A 19,126-nucleotide genomic window follows, 5' to 3' on the forward strand; every position below is an offset into this window, starting at 1 on the left:
TTTCATGTTTTGTTAGAACCAGAACCTTCATAAGGATGAAAAACAAACTTAGGCACATGAATTCTTAAAAGAGGTGTAAACGAACTCGTAATGAAAAAAGGAAAAGTGTGAAAAAAGTTAAGAAAGTTGTTGGATAGACTGATTTTAAATAATTTAAAACAACGAAATAACATCTAGATGTAAATATTTTGTGTGGTACCTATATAATGTAAATATGTATGCAGTTTTAGCACCATCATAAAAATTGGGTGTATTTATTAGGTGCTTTTAAATATTGAACTTTTGATCGCATTTTCTGACTGTGAGGGTTTTCTCCGTACCACAGGTCTATATGGCCTAAGCCTGTGGAAGCCTCTTTCCCGCCAAAAAAGAGTGACCCCTGATACAGTGGAAGAGGTTGACGTTTCTTCAGGGGCTTTTTACCAACATTCCATCGGCCAATACACATTTATAAATACTTACTTATACATAAATATAATATTAGGTGTTTACAACACTACTTAACACCAACAATCCGCCAAAACAACGGTAAAAAACATCCCGTGCGATTGGTCATGTTTCTTTAATTTTAGTAACGAGTTTTATCAATCAATGAATACTGATCTGCATTTAGGGCAGTCGCCCAGGTGGCAGATTCCCTATCTGTTGCTTTCCTAGCCTTTTCCTAAATGATTTCAAAGAAATTGGAAATTTATTGAACGTCTCCCTTGGTAAGTTATTCCAATCCCTAACTCCCCTTCCTATAAATGAAAAATCTATGTATAAAATCGTTCTAAAATCACTGGATGGATAGAAAATACGAAAACCGAACCGTAAATACTTTATTTGCGAGGCGAAAGATAATTCAATGCTGAGAAAGCTACTGGAATAGTTCGTTAAGCACAGGGTCATTATATTACTTGTAATCTTCTGAAAAATACTCAAATAAATTACAACATAATTATCTACACATAACAACCGGCAATTACATATGATAAAATTGAAAAATATTAAGCAAATGGTTAAATAAAAACAACAGAAACGCACAAATACAATGGGTCGCGTTCACTGCAAGCCGGCCAGAGGAGACCCGATGACGTCATCAGCCAAAGCCAGCTTGCGCGTGACCCCTACCGTCTAGTCTAGTAACCGTGACTTGGTAGCCCACTTCCGAAAGAGTAGGAGCCCGTATCACGGTGTGCAGGCTGCTAAAAATTTTCCACTGAAGTTCACAGTTGACGTTACATATTGCTTTTTACAATATCGCGAGTGGAGCTGATGATGTTTAACAGATGTTAAAATATTGCTCGCGTACATATTTTGTCACTGATTTATATTTTATTTTGTTCCGCTATTTCGTTAGGAATTCACGTATTGCTCCGTCAACAGAACGGTGCCATCATGGTCTGTTTCGGGATGGTGATTTCGAACATGTCTGCCGGTACTGGCTACTCCTGCGTTGGAATATGTAATACAATACATTATAATTGGGCCCATGAGAGTGAGAGTCTGACATTTGAGAGGCGAAAGCAGTAACTACGAAGTACGCTGCGTTGCCATAATTACCTCCATTTGCGGCATATCACCCCTTCATATAGGCTCAGTGTTTAACAAAACATGTAGACCTAGTGTGATTCAATAACCCTTGACCGGTTCCTAAGCTCGTGTTAATAATTCCAGCATTTAAGACAGAACACGTCATTGTGAATAAATGAGATTTCATAATCACTAACAAAATCATCAGTTCCTGACAATAACCTCAACAAATGTCCAGCTCCATTGTCAAATTGATAGTGTGCTGGTCTTCAGTCACAGGGGCCCTGGGTTCGATTCCCGGCAGGGTCGGGAATTTTAACCATAACTGGTGAATTCTGCTGGCACGGGGGCTGGGTGTATGTGTCGTCTTCATCATTCCATCCTCATCACGACGCACAGGTCGCCTACGAACGTCAAATCAAAAGACCTGCACATGGCGAGCCGAACTTGTCCTCGGACTCTCCCGGCACTCTAAAACCCATACGCCATTTCATTTTTTACCTCAACAAATGCCATATTAAATACAGAATAGAACACTACCCACACTGATAGTTTGTTATTATTTAACGCCGACTGTTAACGGTACACTTCGGGAATAAACTACAGTATAATATCACTGCCTTCGTAATATACCACGAAGGCTGTGATAATATGCACAATAGGAAGATGATACTGTGCCATATCATATATGCCCCAAATATTAATTATATAATATGGTGTAACATTGTGCATCTAATACAAGCTGGAGTCATGATGCGACCTAGAAGTTGCGTAATGCAGTATTCCGTCATCGCGTGACATCAGTAATAGCTTCTTATCTAAGCATAGCAACAGTGAATATGTCGCGTACTCCGTATGAGTCAATCGGGGATGCACGAGAGTGTTTGAGAGCGGCCGATTATAAAAGGACCAATCACAGCCCTGGAAGTGATATGCCATAATGAAGGGATTTACAAAACAAATTAAGTCAGTCTTACCAACTTCTAAATTTACAGTGCTGCACTACTCTCTATTTTATTAGGCAATTTGTTATAAAGCTAGACTCCACGGTTTTAATATGAAATAGAAGCCAGTTCAACATTAAAAGAACTACCTGTAGACAGTTGCAATACTTAATTTGAATTAATAAAGTAATTAACATATTTTTATTGAATCAGCGCTTTGCAGAGTAGTGGGTGAGCAGTAACGTCATCGCGTCAGTGGAATCCCCTAAGATATGACTAATACCGGGAGCTTGGTGTATTTAGCAGCCTCTGGAAATGGAAAGTCACTCTGCTTTTGAAGTGTGAACCGCGCGGGTCGGTGTTTTTGATATTAAGCCAGTGGTATAGGAAAGTAACCTTTTTTAGTGACCAGTTTCGAACATATAAGTAGTCATTTTGTGAAGCTGAAACGTTTCCTTTGTGAAAATATGCATTACATAAATGCAAGTGATAGATTGCAGTTACGAGTGTGCATAGTATATTAACAGAGCAATTACCTTTGCTATATAAATAATACCACGTATTCACGTATGTCAAAGTGCGGTGGTGTCACGGGATTATAACAATAAAAACGATAGTTACTGTCGATATGTCCGTACCCGTGTATGCGTAATTTGCATACGGTTTGTGCAAATACCGTGTTCGGTACGCGTTCGGTTTCGCGAAGAACTTGTACGAACCGTCGTCATCGTATCGGTACAATTAAATGGTGTGTGTGAAGCACTATTTCTACATAATGAAGAGAGAAGAAAAGACTTGCAGAGTATTTGATAACGCCATGCAGTTTGGTGCAATAATGGCGTAATTTGCTGGACGCTGTGGCCTGGAATCCTGGAGAAACTGAGACGCTACCAGTTAAGTTCATTTTAATTATAGGCATGCTTAGATAGAAGGAATTAGGCTAATTCGATCCCAGTGTAATGTAAATGTCAGTCTTGTTGTGACTGAGCTATGTTATATTTTTATAGATTAGTGTCATGTTTCAGGGAAATGCATGTTTGGAACCCTGATTTTTATATATTACTTTATTACCTTTTTATAAGATGGGAAAGAGGGAAATGATTAGGTGTAGATGAGGATATATATATATATATATATATATATATATATATATATATATATATATATATATATATATATGTCTAAAGGTAACTGTGTATTCCATTTTGGTACAAGATTTAGACTCTTTTAGTATGAAGGCTACACAGCCTAAAGTTTGGTCTGGGAATAAAATTTAGCAAGGTATTTTTTTTTTCCTGCATGTAGCACGTTCATAGGAGTATATGGCAGTGATGACCAACGTAAAAGTGCACCGTCGAACTAATATCTTCTAGATCCGCAGATAGAACTACCTAATTGGTATTGAGTTATGTTTTTACGAGAAAAAGGGCAAGATTAGCCTGATACTGAGATTACAATGTGTGAATATCGGAAAGATATAATGGTGTCAGCTGCATGAAAAGAGAGGTTTGATTTGCCTCAAGTGTTCATTATGATTGTGAGAATCGAACTCACGGACCCCAAAGTGTTAGGCCAGATGTGTTTAGTATCATATCTGCAAGCCGTGTTATATTGGAATATGTAGTTAAGGCCATAGGAATGTGAATTGGCGCTTAAATTTGAGTTCGAGGTCTGGTGTTAATTAAATGAACAGAGAAGTGAATGGCAGCGTAATTTATGTTTTCAAACATATTAGAATTTCTCAGGCAAGATTTACCAAACCAATTAGTTAGAGTCTTTTCTGGCGAAGTAAGATGTTTCATAGCAGGCGCATTAGAAGTGTTCCGTGATTTATATTGCAGCGTGCTAGTGAAAGATCAACAGACGGATAGCTGAGCCTGGAGTTCGGTGTTCTTTTTATATGAAGGAGTCTAGTATCTTATTGTTTATATTTCAGATATTGAATACACAGATGATTTTTTTATTGCATGTCATTACAGGTTTCTCCGAGAGTGTATTTTGTATTAATTTGTGTTACTTGGATTGTTGTTGTTTATGTCATGGCCAGCGTTGAAAAAGATTTGTTCTTAAATATGAGTCCGAAACTCATTCTATTGGGAAGTAGGCTTCTAAGCCATCCAATTTATAACAGAACGGTCTGTTAAGTAAATTCAGTGTAGATGTAAGCTAAGGTCCCTGAAATATTGATTTGACGATAAGTGATGTACATATAGTTTTATTATGGATCGGATTTAGCATAATTTTATTCTGTCGCGGTATGCCCTGCAATTATAATTTAAATGATATCCGTCAGGATGCGTTAAAATGAATTTAACTGCGTAAGTCGAAGCGAAGTGTGAATTTCTTCCCCAGGTCGTTGCGTTTATTTTGTAAATGTTTTCATTTTGAAACGGGACATTGCCCGTCCTTTGTGAATTGATGTGATTTATGTTAATTATGTGCCCGGCACATATTAATTTTTTGGCATTTATTTGAGCCATATTTTAATTATTTTCCATTTTTTTTGTTTATCTCGAATTTCAATAATGTTTATTAGTCAATAAATCCATCTTACCCCTTTATATTGTATTTTATTTCGGAAATATGATACTGTTTCCCGTTCATATACCCATGGTATTATTTTATCCTGAGATTTTTAATTTATTTTAGCCCGATCAATTTTTATGAACCGAACACGCAGCTCTCCGATTGGCGCCGGTAGACTGTATTTCAGACGGGAACGGTACAATACTTCATCGAGGAAAGAAATCGGTCATAACAAGAATGAATTAAATTGAATTAAGTGACATTTAGATTTAATGGCTCAGAAAGTAGCAATAAAATGCACAGACATGCAATGTACACAAAGCACCGAATCGAAATGTTCGTAAAAAATTTGTACTCACTGCTCTGCCGACAGCAATCGGTCATCTAGAAGGGACTCTATTCCATCCATATCCTCTCCTGCACTATCCTGCTCGTTGTCACTATCACCATTTCCGTTTCACTGGAGCTTGAAGAACTTCCTAAGCGAATAATCAAATCATCCACAGCACTGTCAATACATCCTTCCCGTTTCTGCGCCTTTTCTATTTCCCCCTCTACATGCTCTACAGCATTCTCCCAGTTTTCCTGGGTCACCTGACCAACGCCCTCAACAAGTCTTGCGACCTCTGCCATGGTGAATGTTTTGTTGTTGCTGGCAACATAATCTTTTACTTGAACCCGTATCAGTTCTATGGGATTGAAGTGGCAGCGGTAAGGCGGTAACCTAACGACTTCGTAACCATGCTCCCTAGCAAGAACAAAATCTATAGTGAGATATAGTGAAGAAAATGAATCTGTATACGTATTTATTAGTCATTGGCTGCAATAAATCTATTATAAATAAAACTTTGATGGAAGAACAGTTTATATTGGATACATAGAAAACAAGGTGAAAAATACCGGTATGCCAGTGTAAATATGAGAATAAGTAGCATATGGCCACAACTAGAATAACAATACAATCCTATGTCCATCAAAATACAATTTTAACATTGGGAATCAACTTACAACATAATCACTCCAGAGTCATCAGTTTACTGTCCTTGCCAGAACTTTCAACCATAGCATCAGCATCATTAACATGTTTTGTGTAGTTGTTGATTAAAATATTTGCAAAATAGGCAAAGATAGCCAGAGAAGCTCATATAGAGGTTTTTCACAATATGAGCAGCACTCCCTTATATCAATTACACTTTGCATTGTAAGCTGAATCAATACACACTTCTGATTCTTACTCAGAACAATTCTACTTCATATTCCTCAGATTTTTTTTCTATTTGCTTTACGTCGCACCGACACAGGTTTTATGGCGACGATGAGACAGGAAAGGCCTAGGAATGGGAAGGAAGCGGCCGTGGCCTGGCGTGAAAATGGAAAACCACGGAAAAGCATATTCAGTGGGGTTCGAACACACTATCTCCCGGATGCGATCTAACAGCTGCGCGCTCCTAACCGCACGGCCAACTCGCCCGGTCCTCAGAGATTAAAACCTGCATGATCTTATATACGGTACACTTGTACATACATTTAAGAGCAATTCTCATGGGAACGATAACCCACCTCAGTTTAAGCTATTAAACATCTCATTTTCCACTATTTCATTTGATATGTTGAAATAGTATCTGCAGTTAAGTTTACTGGCTAGCTTAAAAGCTAAATAACCTGAAATGTACCTTAATGACAGGAAACATGCCCGGCTCCATGGCTAAATGGCGTGCTGGCCCTTGGTCACAGGGGGTCCTGGTTCGATTCCCGGCAGGATCGGGAATTATAACCATCATTGGTTAATTTTGCTGGCATGGGGGATGGGTGTATGTGTCGTCTTCATCCTCATCACGACGTGCAGGTCGCCTGCGGGTGTCAAATCGAAAGACCTGCACCTGGCGAGCCGAACTTGTCCTTGGGCACTCCCGGCACTAAAAGCCATACGCCAATTCATTTTACAGGAAACATGTTACCGAAGTCTACTTCTAGCACACAGGAAAATTTACTGCATATATCTGTTTCGTCACTATGTTCAATGAGTCGGAATCTAATTCAAACATATCCTTGCTTAAAGATATTTCTTTATATTTTGCAGACGTTAATCCCAGCAAACACTGCACTTCTTCTCAGGTTCAAAAACTTGTAAAACAGCAATGCCTTGGCATCTGAAGTTAAGCCTAGCTTTAGTTATGGTTGTCATACTTGTGCAACGTAAAATAAAATAACACAATCATGCTGCACTTTTAAAGTAATGCAATTTGAAGAATACAAACACAGAATGGCTTTAAAAACGATATGGATTGTTACTGTTATACATACTGCAATATGATAAAGCTCACCTTTGCCGTAAATTAATATCGTTCCAGGATACCAAATAGCGTGTAGGTTAATTTTTAAAACTATAACTCATAATATCTTCAGTATACTCTGAATTTAAAACAATGTCATCAAGTTAATTCACGCACAACAAAGTCTAATGATACACCACGTTAGACTTGTTTAAAAATTACGAACACAGCAGTCACAGGCTTGACTCCAAGCGACGTTGTCGGATCTCCACTGTCACGGCCTTCCTTGGATGAGGTCTCGTTTCGTCTCAAAATATCAGAATTCCAGAGGACGGTTTAACGAACATGTTTGCTATCTGGATGACGAGTTTCAAAATATCCGAATTTCCAATGGGGCACTGTTTCTAAACACCCTGCATATATATTATTATAATAAACAGGAATTAACCCTCGGGGGAGCCTGAAACCCCTAGAGGGCGCGTCCCCAGGTGGCGGATAGGGGGCTCACAGAAATGTGGGCTGGTTCAAATACCACGGAAAGGAACCCGCGGACCAACAGGCAGCCCAATTCCTGGGGGTTGATAATACTGGGACACCCTCTCTCCAGGGGTCATAAATATGGAGGGCCCAACCCAGGGTTATGGGTGAAGACCTCAATGGCGTCTGCGGCAGAGAAGGTGGACTTGAGTATGGCGGAGAGGGCAGAAGGGGCAACCCTGTACTCAGGGGATTAAAACGAGTACAATATAAATCCAGAAGAAGGTCAACAGCTTTAACGGCGGATGAGGAATATAATTCCCAACGGCGAAGAAGGTGGAAGAACTTTGAAACACACGCAGCGTCTGTTCTCCAGGTCAGGGGCGGCTGCAAAAGGAGTCTGTTCTCCAGGTTAGTGGCGGACTAAAATAAACTCTGGGGCTTACAACTTCAGTTTTAACACTGAGGTATGGGCTCTACCCATCCTCTCAATTATTTTCAACTTAAGGCATGATGGAAACACTTTCGGTAAAGATTACTCCAGGGGGCAGCCGGAAACGGGAATTCCCCATCACCATGAGCGATGCAATCAGGCCGTCGGATTCTGGAGGGCCTGAAACATCATGTGGGGAAGAGTCGGAGCTTCCCAGAACCTCATCACAGAAGGTACGACCCAAGCAAAAACACCTCCTTGGAACGTTGAATATCAATACCCTCCTAAAAACGGGAAAACTGAAGCAGCTAATCAAAGTTATGGAAGAACGGAACATTTGCATAATGGCATTACAAGAAACCAGATACCTTGATGAAAACCCAATGGATTCAGAAAGTTACAGAATCTACAAAGGAAAACCTGCTATAAAGAACAACTCCAACGTAACGATTCTTGGAACAGCCATTGTAGTAAAAAAGAACATAATTGAATCCGTAATTGATTTCGCCTCACTATCAGAGAGGATCTCACTCCTCTCTTTCAAGTCGGGAAATAAGGTGTATACGATTATCAATGCGCACGCACCAATAAATGAAGATAAGAAAAACCCAGAAAAGGTGGAAGATTTCTGGGAAATGCTCGAAGATGCAACTTCAAAAATCCCTCCACATCACACCAAGATCTTGCTTGGTGACTTCAATGCTCAGGTGGGCAGGGAAAAAAAGTACAGAAAAATTGTAGGAGACTACCCGGCACATAAACGAACAAATAGGAATGGTGAAAGACTCATTGCCTTCTGTAGACAATTCAGCCTCAAATTAATGTCCACATACTTCAAAGCACTCCCAAAGAAGAAGAAAACATGAGTTTCCCCTAATGCAATGCTGGGGGAATTTCAGATAGACCCTGTGGCAATAACAGCCAGAAATCGAAAAGAAATTCTTAATGTAAAAGTAAGAAAAAGTGCGAACATTGATTCAGACCATTACCTCTCGGAAATCAAAACAAGATTCCTACCGAACAGAATCAAGCCAAAAGATAACAAGAAACCCAGAATCAATACAGAAATACTAAAGCAGAACAAAGAAAAGTACATCAAGAATCTGTCAAACCTGGACATGAATAACTGGGAAGAAATGAAAGTATCCTTGATCAAAGCATCTGAAGGTTTTGAGAACCCTCCCCGAAAACGTAAGCACAGGTGGTGGACTGAAAAATGTGATGAAGCACTTGAAATAAGATTAAAATCCTGGAAGAGGTGGAATTCCAACAAGACAGAGGAAAAGTGGGAAGAGTTCAGAAATCAAAGGAAGGAATCAGCCAAAATCATACGAGGTGAAAAGAGAAAATATGACAGAGATAGGATGGAAAAGGCAGAAGAATTTAGAAAGAACACCACAAGAAATTTCTACAGAATATTCAAAGAGGAACTACAAGGTTATCAACCACCAAGTCTCTGCTTCCAGCGAACAGACGGCAGCATTGCTACCAATAACAAAGAAAACTGCCAACTCCTAGCAGACTATTTCAAAGAGCTGCTAAACTGTGAAGAACCTCTGGACAGACTAGAGACCCAGCAACCAATCCATGAGAACCCAGATTCTAAACCTCCAAATCTAGACGAAATCAAACAGGTAATCAAAGAGCTTAAGGATAATAAAGCGCCAGATGAAGATGGCGTAATGGCAGAAATGTGGAAGATTGGAGGAGAAATCACAGCGAAGGAATTCATCGCTGTATAGAAGATATATGGAAAACTGGGAAGATCCCTGCAGACTGGAAATGTACGCTTATACATCCGCTTCACAAGAAAGGTAACCGAACAGACCTAAACAACTCTCTTTACTGTCAATTGCTTATAAGATATTCTCTAAAGTTCTACTAAACAGAGTTCAGGAACAGACTGACCACCTCATTGGAGAATACCAAGCTGGTTTCCGAAAAGGAAGGTCGTGCGCAGAACAAATTTTCAACCTCAAAAGTATACTGCGAACAAGAGCAATAAGGAGTCAGAACACCGTAGTCATCTTTATCGATTTCACAAAAGCATATGACTCAATAGACAGACAAACCTTATTTAAAGTCCTAGAGGAGTTTGGAATTGATAAGAAAACTAGAGAACTCATTAAACAAACCCTGACGGATACCATCTCGAAAGTCAAGTTTCTCGGAGATATATCTGACCCGTTCGAAATCAAGACAGGGGTCAGACAAGGAGATGGACTGTCCCCGATCCTCTTCAACCTAGTTTTGGAGAAAATAATGAAAACTTGGGAAAAAGCTCTGAAATCGGAAGGGATAAGAGGAATACACCTTGGAAGAGAAGGCCAGAACTTGGAAATTAAATGTCTAGCTTTTGCCGATGACCTCGCCATCTTAGCTAAAAATCGAGAAGACGCTATAAAGATGATAGAGAAACTGCACGAAATCGCCGGAAAAGCAGGTCTTAAAGTTTCTTACGGAAAGACGGAGTATATGGAGTATAGGCACCGAAATGAGAAGTACATGGAGATAAAGTATGGGAAGATTAAAAGGGCAGAGAAGTTCAGATACCTGGGAGAATGGATCCAACACAATGGGCTAGGCAAAGAGGCTATCAAAGGAAGAATCAGAAAATTAGAATTGGCCTACAAACTAACCCAAAGTATGTACAACAAACGGGCAATATCCTACATGGCCAAAATCCGACACTATCATTCAGTAATCAAACCAGAAGGATTGTATGCCTCAGAGTGTCTTATTTTGAATAAAACAGGGGAGCTACAAGAACTGGAAAAGAAAGAAAGGAAGATCCTAAGGAAGATTCTGGGATCCCAGAAAACTACTGATGGAACCTGGAAAAAAAAAGGTAAAACAAGGATCTTTATAAACATACGGAAAAGATCTCAGACACGATGAGGAAGCGAAGGTTGAACTTCTACGGACATCTAGTAAGAATGGATGAAAGCAGACTGACCAAAAAGATCTTTAAGTACACTGTAGGATTGAAGGCCACCACCAAGTGGGTAGAAGAGGTCAAAAGAGATGCAAAAGAAGTTGGAATTACACTAGAGGTGATCAATAAAAGGAAATAGTTTAGAAACATAATCAACAAAATCAAATCTCTGAGGAGGAGAGAAAAATACGAAGCGAGAGAATGAAAAGGTTCTGGGAAGAGAAGAGAAGAAAGGCCAACAAGCCTTAAGTTCTATGCGGTCCACAGTTGGCCAAATTCGGAAGAAGAAGAAGAAACAGGAATTAAAAAGGTGCGAAAAAGTTCATTGTTAGACCATCGGGACTACGTACCCTCTTCTAAAAAATGGTACCTCAATCTTGGTGGACCTGTCGTATAGCCTCGACAGGGATCAGTAGACCAACGGACGCCATGAACCCGCGCAAAGTTAGGCATAGTCTCATTAAAAGAGAAAAAAGCAGCTATTGCTTTGTCAGATATGAACAACCACGATCATTTACACATTTTACTATTCATATTTACAATATCTTCGTCGGAATGTTGCCACAGGTTTCAGTCCATTTTGATGACTTAGATCATCTTGATAAAAATCGATGTCTCCAGTTTCGTTGTATTTAGCGGTAGAATTTTTTATTCTTTTGTCTAAAATGCAATATTTCTTTCTTCCCTTCGAATCTTCGAGATTCACATCCGTCCTGGTTATTTGAAAATGAGATGTTCCAGCTTTTTTTCAAACAAGACGCCAACTCCTTGAAGCGGAGATGAGGTCTTTTTATTAGACGGTTGAACTCAAGATTCTATCGTTCAATGGCAATGGTTGTTCGGTGTCTTTTTCCATGACAATATATTCCAGTGGCGTATACTGAGGACTGCCAAGACTATCAGTGAAGCCCAAACCTCAAATTTGAACGATGGAAATCTAAAGCACATCGGACACATTGTTCCATTTACAAAACTTAAAGCAATGAGGAAAAACGTCCCACGTATTTCTGAGAGCAAGGCATCGGAGACTGATATTGAAGCCCAGACTCTCGTCCCTCTCCCCTCGATTCACTCACGCGGCTTGCTGCTATATGCCTGATAGGCGCGGGGACCGGTGGGGATAGGTGGGCTAGGCTTCAGTCCGTCAGATCGCCACTGCTATCAAGCATGCGTTACTCATCGTATGTACTTCCTCACCTCATACTAACAGAGTGCTGGTAGTTCACTCCCGTTTACGTCTACATCCTTGTAGGAAACCACTGCAATGTCTGCTGTTATAGGAGTAATATAGTTTTCTTTTTATAGGTAGATCTGCTAATATGAAATGCAATCTTTCAGGTTAGTGTTCTCTTTTGTTGGTTGGAATCGAACTCGTGATCATGCGTTGGACACCACCATTGATCTCCTGAGGAAGCTAATTAACCAGTGAACGATGGGCACGACCGCTGTAAAATTCATTGTTTAAATTTAATAATAATGAAATGAAATGGCGAATGGCTTTTAGTGCCGGGAGATCCCAGGACGGGTTCGGCTCGCCAGGTGCAGGTTTTTTGTTTTTGTTTGACACCCTTAGGTGACCTGCGAGTCATGATGAGGACGAAATGATGAAGACAACACATACACCCAAACCCAAACCCCGTGCCAAGGAAAGTAACCAATGATGGTTAAAATTCCCGACCCTGCCGGGAATCGAACCCTGGACCCCTGTGACCAAAGGCCAGCACGCTAACCATTTAGCCGGACAATAATAATAATAATAATAATAATAATAATAATAATAATAATAATAATGGTGCATGGTATCTGTATAGGCTTGGTGGTGACCTAATGAGGATAAAATGAATTGCGAAGACGTCCTAAACACCCAACCCCCAAGCCATGGGAATTAACAGTATGAGGGGGTTGATTCTGAAAACTGAACCGGGGCCATCGGACCAAAGGCAAGCATTCTATCCATTTAGCCACAAAGCCGGACTTTAATTTGCTAAATCTTAGGCTGCCATCTCCACTGATCAGGTATTGATTACTGACAGTAGCAGAGGTCAGGGCACTGGCTTGTGAAGCACAGCAAGTTTCTCCGTTGGCTATTGGCTGCAGCTCAAAACTCTTCAGGCTTGACGTTCACTAAACCAACCATCGAAAAGGGGTAACCTAAGTCTAATGGTAGCGCGTGTCTTGATCCCAGCATACGCCACTGATATATTCCATAGCTCAAGTGGCATTTCTAGATTGCCCAGCCACTGGTCGTCGAAGTAGTCGAAAAAATCGTTCAAATAAAATGATTAATAAAAAACACCCTCAACATAGAGAAGTACGAGCACCCAGCCAGTAAACTTAAGAATCTTTTTTTTAATTTTTTTTTATCCCGGTCACCTATGCAGCTACCTCCACTTCTCGTATATTTTGAGACTCGTTAGCTTATTTATTTCGGCTACATATTTCTTGAGGATATTTTATTATTGTTTCTTGTCAATTTCATGTTCGGATATTTGGAGACTCCGATATTCTAAGACGTGTGCCTACCTCTTACCCGGAGGCTCCGGGTACGATTCCCGGCCAGGTCATGGATTTTTACCTGGATCTGAGTGCTGGTTCGAGGTCCACTCAGCCTACGTGATTATAATTGAAGAGCCATCTGACGGTGAGATGGCGACCCCGGTCTAGAAAACCAAGAATAACGGCCGAGAGGATTCGTCGTGCTGACTACACGACATCTCAATCTGCAGGGCTTCGGGATGAGCAGCGGTCGGTTGGTAGGCGATGGCTCGTCGGGGTTGTTGCGCCATGGGGTTGGTTTTGGATATTTAAAGACTGTACCATGAGGTCTGAACATTTGCTCTCTCTCTCTCTCTCTCCCCCCCCCCCTCCCCTCATCAAGGTCAAGTTGTCGGTGATGTTAACAGAAGAGAGTAACTTGCCGTTTATGCTGAACCGGTGGCATGCCTATTTATAGTCATTTAATTTTGAAACGCCGCAATGTGTATCCTGTTGCTATGCCAGGGGCGGCTTTTCAGGTGAAGTAGGTGAAGTGCCACTTCACCACTTATTTTTACCACAATGAATTACTTAAATTTATTTTTCTTATGACATTTGTTGGTTTTACGGAAAGAAAATGTTTTATTGTACGGCGTTTGGAGCACCTCATCACCTGATGAGAACCAGAGGAACTCACGAAAGCGCCGGCTGTCGGCCACAGTACGGCGCGTGAGACTGAGTGAAGACGAGAGATTCCGCAGCTGCCTCTACCTCCCAAGTGCTCCCTCCTAGCTCTTGGCCTTGGCGGTTGCCATGACAACCGTGACGTCACCCACGTACTTTCCACATAACGGAATGTGCTAGTGAAGTTGTCGGAAGAGCGGAATGTTTCGTCTTCCCTGCGTCATCCTGTGTGAAGTACGAGTACCGTACTTACGAATCGTGGTTCATTCGTAGTGTTGTGCTGTTTTATTTAAATGTGTCCTATTTATGACATAGTGTGCATTTTATTATAAACACCATTTTCACGTTGGAGAAACGAAGATCAGAATGAAGTTCTACGTTTCGATCGCCCTACTGAATCACTGCAAATTTGTGGTACAAAAGAAGTGAAACATTCCGGTAAATCTTACAATCTTAGTTTCAAACGATCGTGGTTGTGCTCCTCTCCAGCTCTACAGAAGTTGTTTTGTTGGGCCTGCTTGCCTTTTATCAATAAAAATAACGTTTGGAATAAAGAAGGATTTTCAGCCCTTTTTAACATAACACGTTCTTTACATAAGCACTCAGACTCTGCAGAACATAAAATACGGCAGCTAGATTTCAAGACACTGGAAACAAACCAAAATACGATCTCTGATGTCCTGAAAGAAAATGCCAGACTGTATATTGTAATTGTACAGTTCAGTGAAAATGTACATTTAAATAGGCTTTTCCTTCAGTTGGTAATTGATGCAGTGCTCTATTTAAGTAAGCAAGAACTAGCTTTTCGTGATCATGACGAAACATTAAATTCAATAAATCGTGGTCACGTGTTGGACCCTCCGCCAGTCACAGGTACGAGTACAAAACAACCAAAAACAAAACGTAGTTCCTAAATCTTGTCCTCCTCTGTGGTGTAGTGGTTAGTGTGATTATCTGCCACCCCGGAGGCCCGGGTTCGATTCCCGGCTCTGCCACGAAATTTGAAAAGTGGTACGAGGGCTGGAACGGGTCCACTCAGCCTCGGTAGATCAACTGAGTAGATCCTGGAAGTGGTTTCCCACTTCTCCTCCAGGCAAATGCCGGGATGGTACCTAACTTAAGGCCACCGTCGCTTCCTTCCCTCTTCTTTGTCTATCCCTTCCAATCTTCCCATCCCCCTGTTCAGCATAGCAGGTGAGGCCGCCTGGGCGAGGTACTGGTCATCCTCCCCAGTTGTATCCCCCGATCCAGCGTCTGAAGCTCCAGGACACTGTCCTTGAGGCGGTAGAGATGGAATCCCTCGCTGAGTCCGAGGGAAAAACAAACCCTGGAGGGTAAGCAGATTAAGAAAGAAGTTCCTAAATCTGTCGCTCGAAACCGAACGGGTAACAGCTCTTCACCATACTTTACAAATCTCGCACAGTGCAGCACCGGCGATTGGAAATTACGCGCCGAGGTTCAAGCCTGTTCGAAGCAAGCTCGAGCAGTCACGTGACCGAAGGCGAAGTCTGACTCGGGCTACAGCGCGAACGTGCAGTCAGATAAGCAAATAGGCCTGGGCCCTACTATTTGGCAAGTAGCAGAGCCACGAGCCGCCACTGTGCTATGACAATGATAAGCTCAGCTGAGCTCCATTAACGAATGGACTAGTAGCCACTGCCTGAAAGTAAACCCATTAAAATCGCAAGCCATCATAATAGGATCTAGAAAAGCGCATGCCAAGTTAGAAAGCATCAACGTACCGGTTGTCAAGATCAATGAAACATCTATAGCACTGAAAGACTCCGTTAAGAACCTTGGAATAATTTTTGACAAGTATTTAAGTTGGTCAGAGCACGTAACAAAAATTTGTCAACGTGTATTCGGTTCATTACACTCACTATACAAACAGATTTTCTACCTGTCAAAACCAGGAAACTGCTCATTCAAGGACTAATACTACCAATATTTGATTATGGTGATGTAGTCTATAATAACATAAGTTGTTCACTTGGTTCTAAACTTCAACGGGCGCATAATGCCTGCATTCGATTCATTCTAAATGTTCCGCTCCATTCCCACATCAGCCCATTCTCCATCAGCTGTCCTGGTTAAGATTATGTGATAGACGTAAATACCATGCTGTTTCTCTTCACAAAATACTGCGAACAGGTAAACCACATTATCTGAGAATAGATTTCAACTACCTCTCTCCCTCAGGCAGAACACCCTCAAGGTCATCAGTACAAAACCTGCTGTCCATCCCCACTCATCACAGTAGTACGTATAACAAGTCATTTGTACCGGGGACCATACGTTCCTGGAATTCTCTCCCGGCTGAAATTAGAGACATAAGCAACCTAAAGCTATTCAGAAGAATGTGCTGGAAATTTTACCTACACTCAGATTGATTTACTCTTAGAAGTACCCTTAAATTTTAGATTATTAAGTTAAATGAATAAAATGTCAATGCAAGGTTAGAAACATTATAGTTTATATTTTTCGAGATATAGCTTTAATAATAGTAAATATTATAAATTTTAAAATGTTAAAATGATTTTTATGATGCTTTACATTTCATACAAATTACATTAACTTTAAATTATAATTAACTTATTTTTTAAGTAGTTATGTTCAGTATATTATGTTTATGCAGGTGCATAATTATACGGTTTAATAGCAGGCTTCATAGCCTGAGCCCCGCCATGTACAGAAAGACATTAATAAATAAATAGAATGGGAACTTGGGATCAAGAAAAGGTTCGCGAACAGTTCACAGAGGTTACTTGTATATTATTGTATCACCTTAGACACTGATGTAAATTGTAAGCATTTCGTTTTTTATCTGACCATTTGGGAGAGGGAGGGAGGAATTTCCCTCAGTCCTCACCTTCCCGAGGATTCGCCACTGCTTAATTGATCACCCTACCAAGAGTCATTGAAATCAGTTTAGTTCAACTAAAACAGTTGCCTTATAAGTAGACTACCGGTACTCATTTGCTCAGAGAAAACTATGCCTTATCCCATTCTTACAGTAAAATGCATAAATTACCGTTATAGTCTAGGTCCATAAAATAATTGATCACCCCCAAGTTAACGCCTCCTTCAAAGAACGAAATTGTTTCAAATCACAATTTTAAAGTACAATAATTAGTCACGTAGCAAAATAAGTTAAATATCCCTTCCTTTGCGAAATATACGTGAACGAATTAGGATAATTCTACAGTAAAAGCAGGTCAAAATATAGTGCTGTTCAATACATTCAAAGGAAAAATAAAATGTACGGCACAAGGTTGGTCAGCTAAGAAGTTCACCTCAAAGAACCCATATAAAGAGATATCGAAAACCTATGTTCACTTTTAGCAGCCTAGTGTTACGAAGGGACTCATAATTGAACTTTTCCAGCGTTTCAATATCTGTAGGTAACTTCGTATTTGAAAAGAAGTACCTGTAGTAACTCTCTAACTAGAATTCTGTTGTAGTAATTAGGGTAGACATTGTGTTTACACTTTGTGTTAAGAGTCTTCAAGCATTTTTTATTCAACAACGGTGGACTGCCCTATTCAAATAGACGACACCGATGGCCAAGCCACAATTTGCTGTGAATTCTGAGCTGCTTGATGTACAAAGACCCTTCACGACCTTCGTACAGCTACAGTAGATATTCGCTCTAACGTGAACGTGAAACACCACAATAATATGTCCATCCCACTGAACTGCTTTACATACGATGCAAACCTTCCATAAAATAAATTCCCTACTATGTGTTCCCTTTCACCCCCATGTTCCTATTCACCCCATTTTATGGTACTGTGAAATATTTGTGTAGTATAGTAGAAGTACCTACAGTAACTCTCTAACTAGAATTCTGTTGTAGTAATTAGGGTAGACACTGTGTTTACACTCTGTGTTAAGAGTCATAGACACTGTCAGTTCAGGGATGTGATCATTTTCAAAAATGTGACCAGTAGTCTAGAGAAAATGTCTTCAAGCATTTTTTATTCACCAACGGTGGACTGCCCTATTCAAATGGACGACACCGACGGCCAAGGCACAATTTGCTGTGAATCCTGAGCTGCTTGATATACAAAGACCCTTCACGACCTTCGTACAGCTACAGTAGATATTTTCTCTAACGTGAACGTGAAACACCACAATAATATTATGTCCATTGCCCTAATGCTAGGTTTGTATATTTGTTAAGGTATTACGTTATCGCAATCCATTCGAAATTGATACCACTCGGATACCATGACTAACGAACACAACAAGTCAATATTAAAACAATATACAAAACGGCATTGTTATTCTTCGCTTAAAGAAAAATGAGTAATATTAACTCACCTGACATCGCTTTGTTCTATAAATCGGGCTGCAACTCTCGAAATGACTGCTTGTTCCGACTTCACTGAGCGACTGTCGTAGAGATTATTGGTGGCGAATGTTCAGGAAGCGCTCACTGCATGCTGTTTAAATCCTCGTTAGCGCAAGCAAGCAGCTTTTGTTTACTGGTGTAAAACAAATCTCGCACAGTGCAGCACCGGCGATTGGAAATTACGCGCCGAGGTTCGAGCCTGCTCGAAGCAAGCTCAAGCAGTCACGTGACCCAAGGCGAAGTCTGACTCGGGCTACAGCGCGAACGTGCAGTCGGATAAGCAAATAGGCCTGGGCCATACTATTTGGCAAATAGCATAATGAAGTGAAGCACTTTCACGCAGGTGTGTGCATGATATTGATAAAGAAGGTGCGTGCTGTAATATATTACTACATTCAGTTCTTGACGTATATCTTATGGGGAATAACGATTGCCCATAAAATTAGAAGGGCACCGGGAGATAGTAGGTTCGAATCCCACTATCGGCAGCCCTGAAGATGGTTTTCCGTG

At 40.6% G+C, this 19,126-nt stretch overlaps 1 protein-coding gene across 1 annotated transcript in view; it reads right to left on the minus strand.

The window, feature by feature from the left end:
* LOC136866720 (uncharacterized) overlaps nucleotides 1-18,722 on the minus strand; it is a 134,881-nt gene extending 116,159 nt beyond the window's left edge. Inside the window, exon 1 of the mRNA XM_068226612.1 lies at nucleotides 18,586-18,722. Coding sequence (XP_068082713.1) covers nucleotides 18,586-18,592 — 7 coding nt within the window. The 5' untranslated portion in view covers nucleotides 18,593-18,722. The remainder of the gene's footprint in view (nucleotides 1-18,585) is intronic.
* Nucleotides 18,723-19,126: the final 404 nt, after the last annotated feature.

Source organism: Anabrus simplex, chromosome 3 (assembly GCF_040414725.1).
Source record: "Anabrus simplex isolate iqAnaSimp1 chromosome 3, ASM4041472v1, whole genome shotgun sequence".
NCBI classification, from domain to species: Eukaryota; Metazoa; Arthropoda; class Insecta; order Orthoptera; family Tettigoniidae; genus Anabrus; species Anabrus simplex.